The 17,445-nt window shown below is 50.7% G+C and overlaps 2 protein-coding genes across 2 annotated transcripts; both read left to right on the top strand.

The window, feature by feature from the left end:
* The first annotated feature begins 13,250 nt into the window (after positions 1-13,250).
* On the top strand, positions 13,251-13,712 carry LOC121404720 (trinucleotide repeat-containing gene 18 protein-like). The gene has a single exon (XM_041594844.1). It carries the CDS (start codon positions 13,294-13,296, stop codon positions 13,624-13,626), a length of 333 nt encoding a protein of 110 aa, XP_041450778.1. The 5' UTR covers positions 13,251-13,293; the 3' UTR covers positions 13,627-13,712.
* A 1,539-nt stretch (positions 13,713-15,251) lies between these two features.
* Positions 15,252-16,155, top strand: LOC111073492 (gustatory and odorant receptor 21a). The gene has a single exon (XM_022365815.2). It carries the CDS (start codon positions 15,271-15,273, stop codon positions 16,153-16,155), a length of 885 nt encoding a protein of 294 aa, XP_022221507.2. The 5' UTR covers positions 15,252-15,270.
* The last annotated feature ends 1,290 nt before the right edge of the window (positions 16,156-17,445 follow it).

Here is a 17,445-nt window from a genome sequence, read left to right as displayed (position 1 = left end):
CGGGAGCTCGGGAGCTCTGCAGCTCTCCACCTCTTTGCCCCTTTGCTCCTCGTGCACAGCTGACGCATCAAGATTTATCCCGGTCGCACTTTGTTGCCAGTTGCCTTCGCCAGATTGCGACGAGTGTCGCACGGGCACGGCAGGTCGATGGGGTGGGTGGGTGGCTACCGCTCTGCCGCTCTTCCGCTCAATAAAATGGAGCTGTCCTGTCTTTACATTTGCTTTATTACAGTTGGAGTACCTTGCCACAGGGGCTGTCACATCGTGGGGGGGGGGCGGGCAAGAAATGTTTATTTATTGCACACATATTTGCCACAGCCCGCAGTCCACATAGTCCCACGCCCTGCCTGCCTGAGCAGCTGACGACAACATTTTGTGGCGTCGCAAAAGTTGCGCAAATATTAATTTTAATCAAGCTAATTAATATGGTCCAGCCTGCTAAAGAGGCAGATCCTGCCCCAAGAAAACAAAACCAAAAAAGAACAAGAGCAGAACCCCAAAAAAAAAAGAGGAGCCCACAAAATGAATAAAAATGGGGACATGTTCGTGTTCGTTCAGGCATTGACAAATGGGGCGGACGGGTCAACAGGTTGGGTCGCATTTGCTCCAGCAGCAGCAGGGTACCGTGCCGTTCCGTACCGGGTACCCCGAAGTATAATTCAGCGGAGGCTTCATTAAAGCACCGACGAGGCCCCGGGCAAAGCTGCCTTAATTAGCGCCCGCTCCAAAGGCAATTTACGCGTATGCCAAAGTGCATTAAGTGAGCATCTCCTGATGTACTCCAGCGCGGTCTCTGGTCTCTGGTCTGGTCTCTGTTCTCTGGAGCCTCGTGCCAATTCCCTCTAATTATGCAGGATTATCATGAGCATCCTCTTACGCCAAGGATGAGTGTGTGTATGTGTGTGTGTGTGTGTGTGTGTGTGTGTTTGTGGCGGGAAACAATGCTCCAGGGTATTTGGCAGTCCCATTCCCACAAGCAGGCGGCGGCGGCGGCGGCACTCCACTCTCATCTGCACAAAGACCTGCACTTTACTTACCTTTTGGCATAAAGCGCTCCAGTTTATTCCCATATACTCTCCCGTATATACATATACATATACATATATATCTCCTGCCCCTTTCCTGTTGCTCTCCCTCCCCAGAAGGTGGCTCATAAAACGGCACTAAGTTATTTTCAATCAATAAAAACAACATAAACAAAAAGCAAGCTGTAAAAAATACACTCAACATACCCCCCCCGCTCCACATGCCACACGTGAGTGTGTGTGTGTGTCTTTGCTGCTGCTGCTGTGCCCCCCCCCCCCCCCCCCCCCACGCTCCTTGGAGCACAGAAGGGAAACCACTGTGCTCCCAATTTGCCAATAAATTTGCTTGCCATGCACTGCCTGTAATTCAAAAGAAGCGAGTGAACCGAAAACCGAAAGCAACACACAACAAGAAAAATATTACGCAAAGAGTCAAAGAACGAAGCGGCAGATACACTAGCAGCAGAGGCTTGTGGCAGCTACGAATATAATTAAATATAGCTAAAGATTATACACTATTCCACACAGATCACGGATCATAGCAGGCACAAAAGTACTCCATGCTACGAAGAGAAAGAGTGAGAAATAAAGGTGGCAAGTTCCCTCCATGAGGATCCCACAAAACCCTCTGGAAGTGTACAAAAAGTGAGCAACAGAGCAAAAGGCAGGCGGCCCACAGGAGGTGGTGGAAATACGGCCAAAAGGAAAAGCTGAAATGTGAAAATGTTGGCCAAAAAAGTTTCTTTTTTTCCCCGTTTGGGTGTGGAGTGGAGCATTTCTTTCAACTTTTCGTTGCTGCTGCTTTTTTTTTGGTTTTGGTTTTGTTTGTTGCTCCGTGGTACGTGGCTGCTGTCAGCGCGGCAAATGACAAAATATGTTCGTGCATTTATTTGCTGTATCTACCTGTGGCCACACCTGCCCCTCTCCTGCTGGCGCTGCTGCCTAATCAGGCGGAAAAACATTCACGTTAAACATTTTCCACACTGGATGACAATTCGCACTTTTAATTGAGATTGGAAAAGCGTCAGCGCAAAAGGTGCGAAGCGGCCTCTAATTGGTTACCTTCAGTGGGTGGGAAGGGGGAGGCAGGAAACACGCCTGAGCAAGCGGTTGGGTGGTGGGGGGTATGGAAAATGGCAAATGGCAAATGGGAAACGAGTGGCGGAAAACGGATTTCTAGACGAGTGAGCGACTGATTGAAAATTTTCACATGGCCCAAGGAGCTGGGAGATGGGAGCTGGGAGATGGGAGATGGGAGCTGGGAGCTGGAAGACGGAGCCTCAATTGATGTAAATTCTGTCAGAGATAAAATCAGAGCAGGTTGCTTCGGGTGGGGTGGGGTAGAGGTAGAGCCGGTAGTGCCGGTTGAGCTGTTGCCATTCAAGTCATGATTGCAATTTATTATAACTGAGCTGTAAACAAATACGCGTGGCACCACACACGCACGATGGGGAGCAGGAGGGGGAGCTGGAGCTGCAGGCTCCTGCGGCAGGAGTGGCAAGCGGTTAATGTCGCGACAACTGACTTGGACAGGAAACAGCTGCCAGGCGTAGAATGCTGCTCACTGTGATACCGAGGAGCAGATGTGGATAGGAGATGCACTCACGTGTTCAGTTACCATGGGAAATTACACGAATGGAATGCCAGCACACAGCACAGCAAACACACACAGGGAGAGGGTGGGAGAGAGCAGAGTAGAGAGCAGAGTAGAAATAACATAATGTTGTTGACACACAGAGAGGCACACACACAGAGAGAGGCACACGTACACACGTACACGGAACGGCAGTCAACTAGAAGCGGAAACGGAAGTAGCAACATGGCGACAGTTGAGCAGAAGAGAAAGTCCAGACGAGACGAGGCGAGGCAAAGAGAAGCTGCCAGCTGATTGCGATAGATGGAGAAATGGAGACAGAGACAGCAGCGACAGCAATGGAGACGGAGACGGAGACGCAGGCGAAGACTTGGCAGCCAAATGATTAATTTCAACAAGCTGCCACAAAACTGTTGATGGAACAGGCAGCAGCAGCAGCAGCAGCAAGCAGCAAGACTCTGCTGTCGTACATGTCCTACGCTCGGGTTTATTGACTGAATGTGTGAGGCAAATGCAAGCTGCGAAAAAGAACGAGAACGAGAACGAGAGAGAGGGAGAGAGAGAGCGGGAGGCGGGAGCGGGAGACCAGCAGACGGCGTTGATTTTGCGCTTGAGAATTTAATGAACCACAAAATAACACAAAATTCGTTTAAGCCGCATTTCTGTTGCCTGCCCAACGCCCCCCCCTCCGCGTACACTGATCAGATTTCGAAATTCTTATTTTCATTTCGGAGCTCAGCTAAGCCCTGCTCAATGTGTGCGGCTGCTTTGCATGGCCCAGAGACACACTTAGCTCGGACTTCACGTCCTGCTCTGTCATCAGTTGGAGTTGCAGTTGGCTAGCAGGCCCCAAAATAAGTGCTAACCGGCACGGAGATCAAATAAACCAAAGCCCACACAGAGTTCAAATGCCAAAACATTTTCTGGTGCACATTTCTTGAATGGCACATGGCACTGGACATGGCTCCTGCCTCTCCCTCTGGCTCTGGCTCTGCCTCTCCCTTTGGCTCTCCCTCTCCCTCTGCCTCTGCCTCTCCCTGTCTGGCTCTCTCTCTGGCTGCCACTGACTGTGTGTGTTCTGTGTGTCTGCTTTTCTGTATTTGATTTGCGGTTGTGCATCCATTTCACTGCAAGTGAAGCAAACGAGCCGTGCGGTCATTAGATGACGCCCCCCCCTATGCCACCGCACAGCTCCGACTGCTGCTTGGACTGTCCTGCGGACAGCTGCGATGCGCTGCTCTGCCGCTCGTAAATATTGCCTGGAACATTAAAGCGTTGAGCACTAAATTCAGCTCAATTGCCACGTAACATCATTAATTTGCCACTGTCTTCGCGTGGAATTTTAATTGGAGGCGGACAGCAGGCAGGGACAGGTGCAGGTGCGGGGACAGGGGCAGGTGCAGGGACAGGTGCAGGGGCAGGCACAGGTGGAAGGCGAAGGTGGAAGATCAAATGCAGCGACAAAGTTTACCCCGGTAGGTGCGCCGCCACTGTCGCGCTTCATTTAACTTTTTGGCAAGGCACACACAACAACACAACTTGACACGCTTCCCCCCAAGTTGCTGGTTGCCACATGCGGCGCGCTGCTCTTGTGGCGTATGCGTAATCTGTATTGTTTTGCCCCAAGCAGCAGCAGCAGCATTTGCAGCGTGCAACGCGATGCCATGATAAATATTTTCATTGGCGGCAAACATCATCATCAACTTGCAGCAACTTGCTGCTGCTGCTGCTGCAGCAGGAAGTGGCAGGCAGGCAGGGGCGGAATCCACAGCCCTTTTGTCTTGGCAAAAATAAGTTTTAATTAGACGTCGGAGCAGCGCCAAAGTTTTGCACTGGGCTCAAGCGGCGTATGCGTAATGTCGGCAGGGCTACGCTCCGCCCACCTCTTTGCCCCTGTGCCCCTTGCCCCTGTGCGACACGAGAACTTTAATCAAAACTTGTGTTCTTTTGCAATTATGCGACAAGAAGTCACAGCAAAGTGCAAACACGCGACAGACACAGCCACATGCCACCTGCCCCATGCCACCTGCCTGCCTCATGCCACATCCCCCTGCCTGCCTCATCACCTGTAATTAAGCGATGCGAACAGTTTTAAGCTGGCACGCGGCCTGGCAGATGCAATGCATCATTAATGCACACTCACTCTCGTGTACAGCGCATGTGGCATGTGGGGCATGTGGGGCATGTGGCACCACATCCGCACAGCCTACCCAGCTCTCCCCAGCTCTCCCCAGCGCCAGCTCTCACCTCAAAATGGCCTGGCAAAATGTGCGTGTGCCACATCAAGGGGCTAGGAAGGGGTTGCCTGGAAAATGGGCAGGCGAGGAAATGGAAATGGCACAAAAATATTCCAGCTAATAGCTTCTTTTATGCTCCACTTGATGGCTGCTCCGCTCCGCTCGGCTCCGCTCCGTTCCGCTCCGTTTTGGCTGCTTGGCTGCTTGGCTGTGGCATCACGTAGGCGGCATAAAATTGTTCGCTGGCTGGAGCAGAGGGGTGGGGAGCGACGAAACGTTTGCCGTGATTATTATGCGAAGGGTCGAAGCGGTGGAGGTACTCGTAATTTCATTAAAATTTTATTAGCTCAATATGAGGCTCAGGTTCGCGTGTAGGGTGGGGGGGAGTGCAGGGCCAGGAGCAGGGCCAGGAGCAGGGCCAGGAGCAGGGCCAGGGCAGGTCTGCGTCTCAGTCTCAGGTTTTGATTTGAGCAAATGAAATTATCACCTATGCCATGGCCATGAACATAAAACCAGCCAGCAACCAGCCAGCCAGCCAGCCAGCAGCTAGCAGCCTGCCAGCCAGAAGCCTCTTACTTTTAAGTACTTGAACAGTCGAGGAGCAGACACAAACACAGACACAGAGGCAGAGGCAGAGCCAGAGCCAGACCTGGCTAGTGGCCTGCAGCCTGACTATCCGGCTGATAAGTCATTCAATTTTCCCTTTGGCTATTTCCACAATTTTACAATTTTCGTTATACCTTTTAATTTTCCATTTTGCCATTAATTTCAAGCTCAAAGGTGGTGCAGGCGGCAGGGACAGGGGCAGGGGCGAAACGCATATCACAGCCATATCACAAAAGCCGCAAAGCCTTGCCATTGGCTTTGGCTTTGGTTAATCCGAGCAGCAGATACACACACGCACACAGATACACACACAGCCCACCAATACTTGTTGGCGATGCGGAGAGGCCGTGTGCCTTTATGTTTTCTTGATTGAGTTTCACCTTTTGCATATGAAATTCAATTTAATCAGGCAGCAGAGCAGAGCAGAGCAGCGCCGAGCGCTGACTGACACACACACACACACACACACACACAGGCACACACACACTGACATAATGCAGGGGGCAATAATAATGAAGTCCTTTTGTTGTTCAACATTTTCCACAACAGCACAAATTTGCTTTTGGCTTTTGCTTTTGGGTACGCAACAATTTTGCATATGCCACACAGAACAGGACATCTCGCTCTCCCTCTCTCTCCCTCTCTGTGTGTGTGTGTCGTGTGTGTGTGTTGGCCAACCTCAATAATGTTTTCACTTGGAAATCAATAAATACAAATAACATATATTTGATGAAGGCAAACGCAGGCGGAGCAGCCGCAGCGCTGGGCCTCGGGATGCGGGCTAAAAAACCAGAGACCGAGCCAGAGACCGAGCCAGAGTCCCAGCCAGAGTGCCAGCCAGAGCCCCAGCCAGAGTGCCAGAGTGCCTGAGTGCCCGACTCTCTGTCTCTCTCTCTTGACGGCCATAAACTGGCAAATTGTATGCAAATAAACACACAACACAAACGCAATGCCAATGCCGCAAGACAAGCCACCAACAACCCGCCCGCCTGCCTGCCCGTCCCTGCCTGCCCACCCCATTGTCGCGGGAAAACCCCAAAGTGGAAAACCAACAAACAGCTGAAGCGTTAGAAATGCTGATGCTGCTGCTGCTGCTGCTGCTTGCTGCCGCTTGCAACACTGTGGAAGCCACCATAAAACACTGGGCCAAAGGAAGAAGAACACGCCCAAGACGAACGAACAATGCGGGGGAAAACTTTTTATTAACTCTTTTGGCTGCCATGACCGCAGCTGGCAGCCAGTTTGAGATTTGTGTTATATTGTCATTGTCCTTTTGCGGCAATTGGCAAGAAACTTAGGGCCAAGCAAAGGCAAGGCAAGGCAAGGCAGGGAAAGCTAAGCAAAGTCCTTGTCTTTGCAGCACAACAACTTGTTGTCGTTGTCGTTGTCGCCGTCGTCGGCTGTTGGTCAAATGCAAATCCATTGACTTCTCGCAAACTTCTGACTGGAACGAACTTGATGATCAAAGTCAGGCGAGGAAGAAGGCCCAGACCCAGGCCAAGTCCAGGCCAAGTCCAGGTCAACTCCAGGGGTCTTCGCAGCTTTTGGCTGAGTGTGGGGTTGGGCTCTGTCTGCTTGTTGTTTTCCTCATTTTCCGACTGCTGAACTGATGGACAATAAGGCCCAACACAATTGTATTGATTTAGGCCCCCAGATTCGCAGCGAGCCCTCTGCCCTGCCCTGCCCTGCCCTGTGCCCTCTGCTCTGCTCTGCACCACGACATATGTTACACATGCCGCAAGCTCGGTCATGTTGCCCAGGTCTTGCCACAGAGTCGTGTATGGGGATGGGGATGGGGTATGGGGCGGCACAAAGTCGTATGTATTTAGTTGAAGCCGCCACTCGACTTGGCTAAGAGGCTTCCCAGCATCCACCTCCACTTTAATGTGCACTGGCAATGGCTGAGTAATGGGAGGTGAGGTCTGCTCTGCTCTGCGCTGCTCTGCTCTGTTCTGTCTGCACGAATTTAATCGCATTTAGCTCATTTAGCGGCAAATTGAATTTGCCATGCCATCCATCCCCCCTCCCAATCTATCTATGCGGCATTGCCAGGCCACCCCGCTCTGAATAGGCCCCGCCGAAAATGAGAAATTCAATTAAAATCAAATTTTTACGGGGCGGCGGCGGACAGGCTATCGGCTGGGAAGGGTCGTATCGGGTCGGCTCGGATCGGATCGGATCGGTCGCCTTTAAACAGATTTCAGCTACAATTTCGTCACTTTAATGCCGCAAAAAGCAAACAGAAACCGACACCAGAACCGAAAACCGAAACCCAAAATCGAAGCGAAGCGAACAAAGGCAGAGGCAGGGGCAGTGGCAGGAGCAGGGCCGGCAAAATAAATAGGCAAAAATAATTGAGCTGCTGCTGCTGCTGCTGCTGCTGCTGGTGCCATCATCGCTTCATCCCATGGCTCAGCTCAGCTCCAATCGCCTCGCCCCCCCCAATTCCATTGCCCAGTCATCGACAGCAGAGGACACGAGATAATCGCCCGAAAACTCGCACAAATTTTGGGGCGCTTCTATTTTTTTTTTCTCCCTCTCTCCCTCTCTCTCTCTCTCTCTCCTTATGCGTCGATGGAACATTTTTTGCGCTTGGCCAAGCTCCGTTCGTCCGTGATTAGCTTTGCTGGGATAGCCCGGGAGAGTCCTCGGCCATCGGCAATGTCATTCCAGGGTGGGACGGAAGAAAAAGGGCAACGGCAAAGGCTTTGGTCAGGCTTTCTTTCTGGGGTGATAATTAGGCCTAAGGCGAAACGAAAGCTCAAAGTTCTAGCCGCAGACTCAAAGATGATTTATGATGCATGCCACCCCCGCCCCCCATGCCCCTCTGCCGTAGTTCATTGCGCATTAATTTATTACATGCTGCCCCCAAAGGGCGGATTGCTGTCTTGTACTGGCTGCTGCTACTCCTAGTGCCTGCAAATCGTTTAATTATGTGAGTTTTGCCTCGCTTTTCCTTTGAGCAACACTCTGCTGCTGCTGCTGCTGCTCCCCGTTGGATATTTGCGACAAACGGCAACTGCTGAATGGATGCCAAGTGCTGGAGAGTGCCCCATAATGGGGGAGTGCAACCCCCTTGCGGTTGCTACTGAAATGCAGCACAAAGTCGTCTTCATTCTGCACTCTGCTGCTGCTGCTGCTGTTCGGCGAAGCGGCCACTTCGAGTGTGCACTGAAGTGTGCTTTGGCAGCAGGGTGGTGGGAATGGGGGCGGGCAGCAGCAAGGGGGAATTGCAGTTGGAGTTGGTCTCGTCTGCTGCAGCTGTTGGCCAGCGAAATGATCAATTGATTTGCATTCGCCGCACCGCCAGGCAGCAGACGTTTAAAGGCAGCTCTCTGGCAGCAGCAGCAGCAGCAGCAGGACGACTGTGGCACTGGACTCTGGGGCACAGGGCTTAATATTGCCTTAACACCTTGTGGCCTGAATGGAAGAGCAAATAAAAGTAAAAGCATCAGCGATCGTTGGCTCAGAAATCAGTATGAGGATTCAGGGGGGAAAATTGTGTGCAGAGGAGAAGAGATTTTATTGGCTGGCTGAAAATAATTCCATAATTAAATGTGCAGCAGCTTTAACTAAATTTAAAGGTGTTTTTATTGACCCTTGACCAGTTGGCAAAACTGACTCCAGCGGCAGCTCTCCTACTCTCCGGGCATCCCTTGACCTGCCCCAACCTTCAGGCCACTTTCCTTGTGCTCTAATAATTTCTTTCTGATTGTCCATAAACATCGTTGAGTGAAGTGCTTTGGTTTCGGGTTCGATTCGATTCGATCAGCAGACTCTAGCCCTACGTGGGTTAAGCCGAGTGGCAAGTGCCCCTGACTGCCACACACGCACACACACATAGATGTGGCACACGTACATGTATGTGGCAAGCAAAACAGCTCGCTGGGGAACTGTAAATCACGTCGAGCGCAGAGCGCAAATTGGTTAGTGAAACACATAAACCAAGCGGCACACATTCATCAGAGAGCGGGCGAAAGAAAGGAAAGGAAAGAAAGGAGCAAGGGGCAGAGGTGGCAGAGTGTAGGGGGGAGGGACTGGCACACACACACACACACATGAGTTGGCAGACTAAATTCGCGCTTTTGAAAAATGAAAGCCACTGCAAGAGAGGGAAATAAATACACAGGAAATACTAGCACACACACACGGGAAGAGAAATGTGAGACTTGTAGCTCTGGCTGCTGGCTGCTGGCTGTAATCTCCGAAGGAGCAGCAGGGTCGAACCCCAGAGCTGGGGCTTGTGTGTGTCTCTGTCATAGAAATCATATTATCCTCAGCTGGAATTAGTTGTTACACTCCCACGATTCCATCCGCAGCCAGGAAGACCTCTCCCAGCAGCAGCAGCAGCACTTTGCTTTAACTTATTTTGCTTGCTGCACAAATTGAAAGAAAAACACATCCTGCAACAACCTGGCAATGGCATGCAACACCCCCCGCCCCGCCCTGCCCCCTCGCCTATCCGGCTAAACAGCAAAATGAACAGAATGGCAGTAAATGAAATTTTCCATGGCCGCCGCTTCGCTCGCCCCCGATCGAAGAGAAATTGCAAAAAATAATCATAAATATTGCATGCAGCTCGCTCGTTGCAGCCTGCTCTTATTTTTCTTCTTTTTTTTTTGCCGATTAAGCGGCACAAAATGTGAATGCAACGAGGGGGCTCGCGTTGCAGCGGCTCTACGGTTAAGTATACGCCGCGTGGGCGGCACAAAAGCTAAGCCCCAAAATGCGCACAAGCCGCTTCATGTCATCCGCAGCAGCGTAGCAGGGGGAGCAGCGTAGTAGGGGGAGCAGTGAAAATGAGGAGCCATTGCTGCCATATTTACACGGCACTCCATTTCTATGGCAGCCACAAGGATGGCAGCAGCAAATGCGGCTGAGGATGAGGCTGAGGATGAGAATGTGCGCCGCTGGCAAGGAATATTCTAAAAAGCTTCGTGTGAAAATAATTTCACGCCGGAAAACAAGGTTAAAAAAGGTGTTATAACCCCCCCAGACCCCCACACAACGAAACGCTTTAAGCGTTTTCAGCACATTTAAGGTAGAAGAAAAGTTTTCTCCATCATCAGCAGCAGCAGCCATCGTATTCCTCTGTATCTGTCTATGCACAGAGACTCCATCCCCATGAACCACTCCACCAGACTGCTTTCTCTTCTTCCTCTCTTTAACATGGTGAAAATTAAAAGTTAAATGCGCAAAGTCAATAAAGGACAGCGATACCAACAAATGGAGAATGCAAAACTGGCAAAACTGGCAAAATGGATGGGCAAATAGCAAGTGTGGACGGGTGGAAGTGGGGGGGGCGGGCACACTCTAGTGCTGTGGCAGTTGCAGAAATCCTTTAATGCCCTTCGTATTTGCATGGCAACTGCAACGGCATGGCAGTTGGGTGTGGGCGGGGGAGTGGTGTTATAGTGGCATTTGGGAGACTATCCATTGAGGACAATGGCGTCACTTCTTACCCAACATTTTTTGTGTCTTTTGTGCGGCAATTGCGACGCCAACTGTTTGCCGAGAGATAAAAACTTGTGGGGTGAGTGCGCGACAAACGCCGACTAATAAAATGCACTTGCAGCAGTGCCAGCAGGAGGCGAAGAAAGGAGAGTTGCAGCCGGGAACAGGGAGCAGTCAGCAGTCAGCAGGCAGCAGTCAGCAGGCAGCCACTGTGCGCCAACACTGTGACTGTGGCAAAATGGTTTCGAATCGTTTGCGTTTTGTCTTTGACGGCTGAGTGGCTGCGTTTGCTTTACTAATTGATGCACTAGGCAGGCGCCTTGTATGCCTTTCAATTACCAAGACCCACAATCCAATTCAATCCAAGGCACCGCCACCGGCATCTCCGCCCCCCTGCCATGCCATGCCATGACACAGTGAGTGGCGGAGAGTCCGCCCCGCCCACAATTTGAATGGAGGCAACTGTTCGCTTATCAATGCGGCTGATTAAACTGTCAATGCCGTAGGGGGCACAAAAGGCGTGACTGAGAGAGGCATTCAATCGAAAGAATGAATGCCCTAAGAGCTCTGACGCTGGCTCTAGCTCTAGCTCTGGCTCTCTGTCTCTGGCAGAGAAAAACCAAAAATCAATCCAGGCAAAATATGCAAAGTGTTTTTTAATTAAATTTTTGAAGATCTTGCCCATCGGGCCCCAGAGCTCAGTGGCTAAGCTCTGATGGAAAATTATATGGAGAAAATGCATTCGGGCAGGGATTATAGAACAGTAGAACAGCAGGCCAGTGGGCCAATCAGCCAGAGAATGTGCAGCCAGAGAACAAACGGGAGGGAGGGAGGAAGGGAGGAGAGGCATTGCACAATTGTTCAGATTATTTTTTTTTGTTTGTTTTAATTGCAATTGCAGCAGCAGCCAGACAGCCAGACAGCCAGCACCCGAACAGCACTCATTAAAGCAATAAATTTTACAATGCAAATGAAAATTTCATTTTAATTTTAATTTCCAGCTACCACAAAAAAAGGGGGGGGGTCACAGGGAGAGGCGTAGAGGGGTAGTGTAAAAAGGGAAATTAGTTTTGAACATTGTTCGCACTTGCAAACATTATTTCCGACCACTGCAGCAATGTTCGAGAGTCGCTTTCAATGGACACTGGACAACAGCAGGGTATATATGACAAGAAGGTAAGGCAAGGGCCTGCACTGCCGCCTACAGAGTGGTTTCATTAAACAGGCTTTGGCTCTATTATTAAGTCTCAAAACAATTGCATAAAACACTTAAATGTTGCACCCAAAACTTGCTGCTTTCCCTCACATGCTGTTGCTTCGATTTGGTTGCCTTCTATAATTAGTAATAATTAATAATCTATAATCTTTAATCTATAATTATTCTGTGCAATTGTCTCAGACTTATGCCAACCTGCCCATGCAATATTCTCGCTGCAAGGAGTGGGAGGAGCAGCGGCAGTCCTGCTTTTGGGCCAGTGCAAACATTGGGCGGGCGGGCACTTGCTTTTAGCACTAATTAGTCAATTTATGTTCAATTTGCTAATTTGCCAATGCTGTGCTGTAACTATGGAGAGCATGCCATGCATTGAACATATGCCTACACACACATATCCCATGCTGGCCACAGGCGTATGATTAATATTTAATTGCATTATCCAGAGTGCAATATCCCAATCCCAATCCCAATCTCTCTCTGCCTCTCCCTCTCACTCTGTGTATTTGCCTTAGACCAACAGCCATGGAACCGAGGCAAATCAAATTAACATTTATATATTGGTCCTGCCATGCTGCATCCTTCATGCAATGAAAACTCATAAATTGCATCCGCTGGTCGGCCACCAACCGGAATTCAATCAGCCAGCAGCCAGCAGCCAGCACTGGGAATCGAATCGAAACGTTTCCATTTAGCTAGAAAAACCCCCTCCTAAACATACAAACGGGTGGGGCGGGTGGTGGTGACAAATAGACAAACATAAATATCAACAGCAACAGAAACCAGAGAGCAGAGACCAGCGACCAGACCTCGGGAACCCCTCCCAATTGCTATTGAAAACATATCAAGCAGCAGCTGCTGCTGTTGTGAATCGATGACGCAAATGAAAAGCAGCAAACAGAATGAGGGAATGAATGAGCGGACAGGCAGGCAGACAGACAGACAGAGTCAAGAGCAAGTTGCAGACTACGTTTATCTACCGGTTTTTCCAAATTACACCTGACGTTTATTTGAGCTGTGAAACGTCACACGCAATACGGGGGCTAGAATTTCTTGTGGCATAAGAAAAAGGGTATAAAAGCGCTCCGATGGCAGTGAAAGTTATCACAGTTTCGGTTTCGGTTTCAGTTTGAACTTGACGACCAACACGACACAGCTCTGAATATGCGTTTCTACATCTTGATTGTGCTCCTTGCTTTGGTTGCTGTGGCAGCTGCTCAGGGCAGACGTCAGCAGAGAGGCGGTGCACGACAGAATGGTCAGCAGCAGGGCAGGCCACAAGGCCGCAGGCCGCAGGGACCAGGACCACAGCAGGGAGGACGACCACAATGGGGAGGTCTGCCACCAAATGGCACGCTGCCCGACAATGGCAACAGCACAACGACTGAAGCCACCAGCAGCACCACCACTGAGGGCAGCAGCAGCTCCACTGAGGGCAGCAGCAGCTCCACTGAGGGCAGCAGCAGCAGCAGCAGCAGCACTACTGAGGCTGCCTAGGATGCCACTCCTAGGAGCCAATCTAAAATCCATTTTTGGCCTGGCTCAAAATCCCCCTCCAACATGATATTAATAAAAGTTTTTCCCGCAAGAAGTGAATTTTTCTTACATTTTATATCTCGTTGCTGCGACAGATTTCGCACAAGACACTTGCATTATGTAGTCCTCTGATGGATGGCAGGGAGAGTAGCAAATGGGTGTGGGATGTGGCAGTGTGGCAGTGTGGCTCCTGGGACTGGTGGGTAGGTATTCGGAAATCGAAATGTAACTTGTTCGCTGCTGCTGCTGCTGCTGCTGCAAGGCCGCCCACGCGACTGACAGCTGGCGGCCATGAGCGAGGGAGGAGAATCGTTCGTTGCGTTTCGTTCCTGTGACACCCAATGGAGCCCGAGCAAGAGGAAGCGGCACGTACCCGGGAAAAAGCAAATCCCGGCCCGCTGCTCTACAGCTCTTTAAGCCGCATCAAAGGATGCTGCTTTGCCAGCGCTTTTTTTTATTTTTTTATAAAACTCTGCAGATCCACATCCCCATCCACATCCTTCCTTGTGCCGACTCTTGCCTGGCTGCAATTATGTCACACGAAGGCTGGCAGGATGCTGTTGGTGTGTTCCCCTTCGTATGAGGTACATAAAAAACAAGCTAAACACTTTATTTATGCACTCTCGCTTGTCGTTTGTCTTGAAAGTTTTCGCATTAAACGACCAGAGTTTTGCGCCAAACTATGTGCAATGAAAATGAGTTTCCTTGCCAAAAAAACAAAAAAAAAGAAAGAACTATACGAAAAGCCACTTGCAGCAGGCGGGGCGGCAGGCTCAACTGGCGGATGTCAAAGGTCGGCAACAGTTGGCTCGCAGCCCATCCCCTGCCACCATTCTGCTGTTCGCAAATTCCTCGCATTCTCAAGGGGAGATTTGCTGCAGGAGCCGAAGCGAGAGGCTGCTGCTGCTGTCATTCCCCACTGCCCATGAAACTCTTCTCTGAATTGGGGATCCTGAGCTTTAAGCGCCTTAAGAGCGAGGCTATCTGATGCAGAAATAGATCAAAAGTCAAGCAACTACTGCGACAGACAGGGTACAGGATACAGGAAGAGGCACACATGGAGTACATGGGACACACACCCGATGGGTGTGGGGTGTGGGGGGGGTGGTCACATTTTTATTGGTCATTAGTGCGAGCCTCTATCGGCATTCGTAAGCATTTACACATCGTTAAACTTTCATTTCCGGCAAATTAAGCGCATTTTATGTACCTTCTGCTCGGGCACCCACCCACAGAGCACACAGATCCCACAGCAAGCAGTGGCCCGTTTCCTTTGCGACTGTCCCCTAGGTCGGGGTCCTACCCATTTCGTTGGCGGTGTCAGCAAAATCTAGAGCCTCAAATGGATGACCACAACAAACTGCTGCTGGGGTGACTGCTGCTGGGGTGACCCTCAGAGCTCATATCCTGGGTCTTGGGCATATTTAATGGAGAGCAAGCAAATGGAAGACGCCTCCGGGCGTGTCCGAGAGTCCTTTGTTGTTTGCCTTTCAATTGAAAGTCAATAGCAAGGCCTTGCCATTGCCTCGTGCCTCTGGACTGTGCTTGGGGATTGGGTCTATAAAAGCGTTGACCGGACCCTATCCACTGACCGTTCCGTTCATCATGTCATTCTGGGCCGTCAGTCGCGGTTTGACGCCGCCGTCAAAGGTGTCGCCCATGCTGAATCCGAATCAGCGCCAATTCCTGGAGGATGAGATGCGCTACCGCGAGAAATTGAAGCTAATGGCACGGGGCGATGCCATGGACGAGGTGTACGTGCGCAAGCAGGAGACGGTCGACGATCCGCTGGAGCTGGACAGGCACGACTCGTTCTACCAGACCACCAAGAGTCTGCTGGTGCTGTTCCAGATAATGGGCGTGATGCCCATCCATCGCAATCCGCCGGTGAAGAATCTGCCGCGCACCGGCTACTCCTGGGGCTCCAAGCAAGTGATGTGGGCCATCTTCATCTACAGCTGCCAGACGACGGTGGTGGTGCTGGTGCTGCGGGAGCGCGTCAAGAAGTTCGTGACCAGCCCGGACAAGCGCTTCGACGAGGCCATCTACAACGTGATCTTCATCAGTCTGCTGTTCACCAACTTTCTGCTGCCGGTGGCCAGCTGGCGGCACGGCCCCCAGGTGGCCATTTTCAAGAACATGTGGACCAACTACCAGTACAAGTTCTTCAAGACGACGGGCAGCCCGATTGTCTTTCCCAATCTGTATCCGCTCACCTGGACGCTGTGCATCTTCTCGTGGGTGCTGAGCATCGCCATCAATCTGTCGCAGTACTTCCTGCAGCCGGACTTTCGGCTGTGGTACACCTTCGCCTACTATCCCATCATTGCGATGCTGAACTGCTTCTGCAGCCTGTGGTACATCAATTGCAATGCCTTCGGCACCGCCAGTCGCGCCCTCTCCGACGCCCTGCAGACCACCATTCGGGGCGAGAAGCCCGCCCAGAAGCTGACGGAATATCGCCACCTGTGGGTCGATCTCTGGGCTTAATCAGCTTTTATTTCTTAACTTTTCGGTATGTCTTAGGTACATTTATGGGCTGTTCCATTCCGGCGTTACGTTGCATTCGTACGACAATTTTTAGTACAAACTAATGGATATCCCTCTTGAATAGTAACTTGGTTGCCGTAAATACACCAAAAAAAATGGCAATAATCGATCGATCGTTTAAAAGTTATAACTAAAATATGACCTGAAGTTGCGGTACAAAAGTGCATAACTCTGCGAATTGGCTAGGACTATCTGCATACAAATTTGTTGTGCATGTACATACATATGTATATGAAATACGTTCATTTTCAAAATTATTTAATGTAAAAACATTTCCTGATTTTTTTGTTTTCTATAAGTCCGCGGAGGCTTCTGACGAACGTTGCTGCCGGTGACGTTACCCAGTTCCGTGGGTATAAAAATATACCGTTAGCCGAGACTGGAAAATTATAACAAAAAATATCAAAAAACGAGAAGGAACGTGTGAGTCGCTTCTGGGGAAGCGATTCTACTTATACCCGTACTCGGGCAGTATATACATTTTTGAGAATTAAAATTAAAAAAAAAAAATGTACATTTTACATTTTTTTTGCTACATCTGTTATCTACATCTACAATGTATATTCTACATCTAACATGTAGATTGTACATGTACCATTTAGATTCTAAATCTCCTCAGCTGCGGCTGCGCCTCATCCGGCACTTGCTTCACATCCACCCGCTGGCCAGCCAACGAGGAATTTTCTGCCTCGCGTCGCAGGACTCAGCCGCCGTGGTCAGGCCCGCCCACAAAAGGTGCAGCCATTGAAGACGCCACTGGCTCGGCCAGTGCCCAACAAGAAGGCATTACCTCATCCTCAAGAATCGCCGAGTGCGGCGGTGCTGGGCAGCTCCAATCCCAGCACCAGTAGCAATGGGGAGACCGGCGAACTGGTCGCTCAGATCGGTCTGGCACATGGCCAGCGCAGGGGGTATTGCACACCTCACAACAGCTTCGTGAACCTGATGGTTTCGGATGCCAAGGCCGAGGTGCCCCGACGGAGCGACGATTCCTATCCACACAGAAGCACGAACAGTCGTGCCACCCATATCAATGCAAATCAGATGTCCGCTGCCGCGAGCTGGAGCGAACTTTCCTGGGACCAAGGGGACGTGGAGGCGTTAAACGATAGCTACCAGCTGCTGAACGAGACGGTCGTTGGCATTGAGACGGCCAGACCCAGCCGAAAAGAGGCCACGACAAAGCAGCTGGGGCCCTCAGAGTCCTCCGCTGCTGAAAAGGAGCACAGG

The sequence above is a fragment of the Drosophila obscura genome, unplaced genomic scaffold (assembly GCF_018151105.1).
Source record: "Drosophila obscura isolate BZ-5 IFL unplaced genomic scaffold, ASM1815110v1 contig_37, whole genome shotgun sequence".
NCBI lineage: Eukaryota > Metazoa > Arthropoda > Insecta > Diptera > Drosophilidae > Drosophila > Drosophila obscura.
The sequence above is the reverse complement of the archived record's forward strand: the minus strand, read 5'-3'. Positions and strand labels throughout refer to the sequence as shown.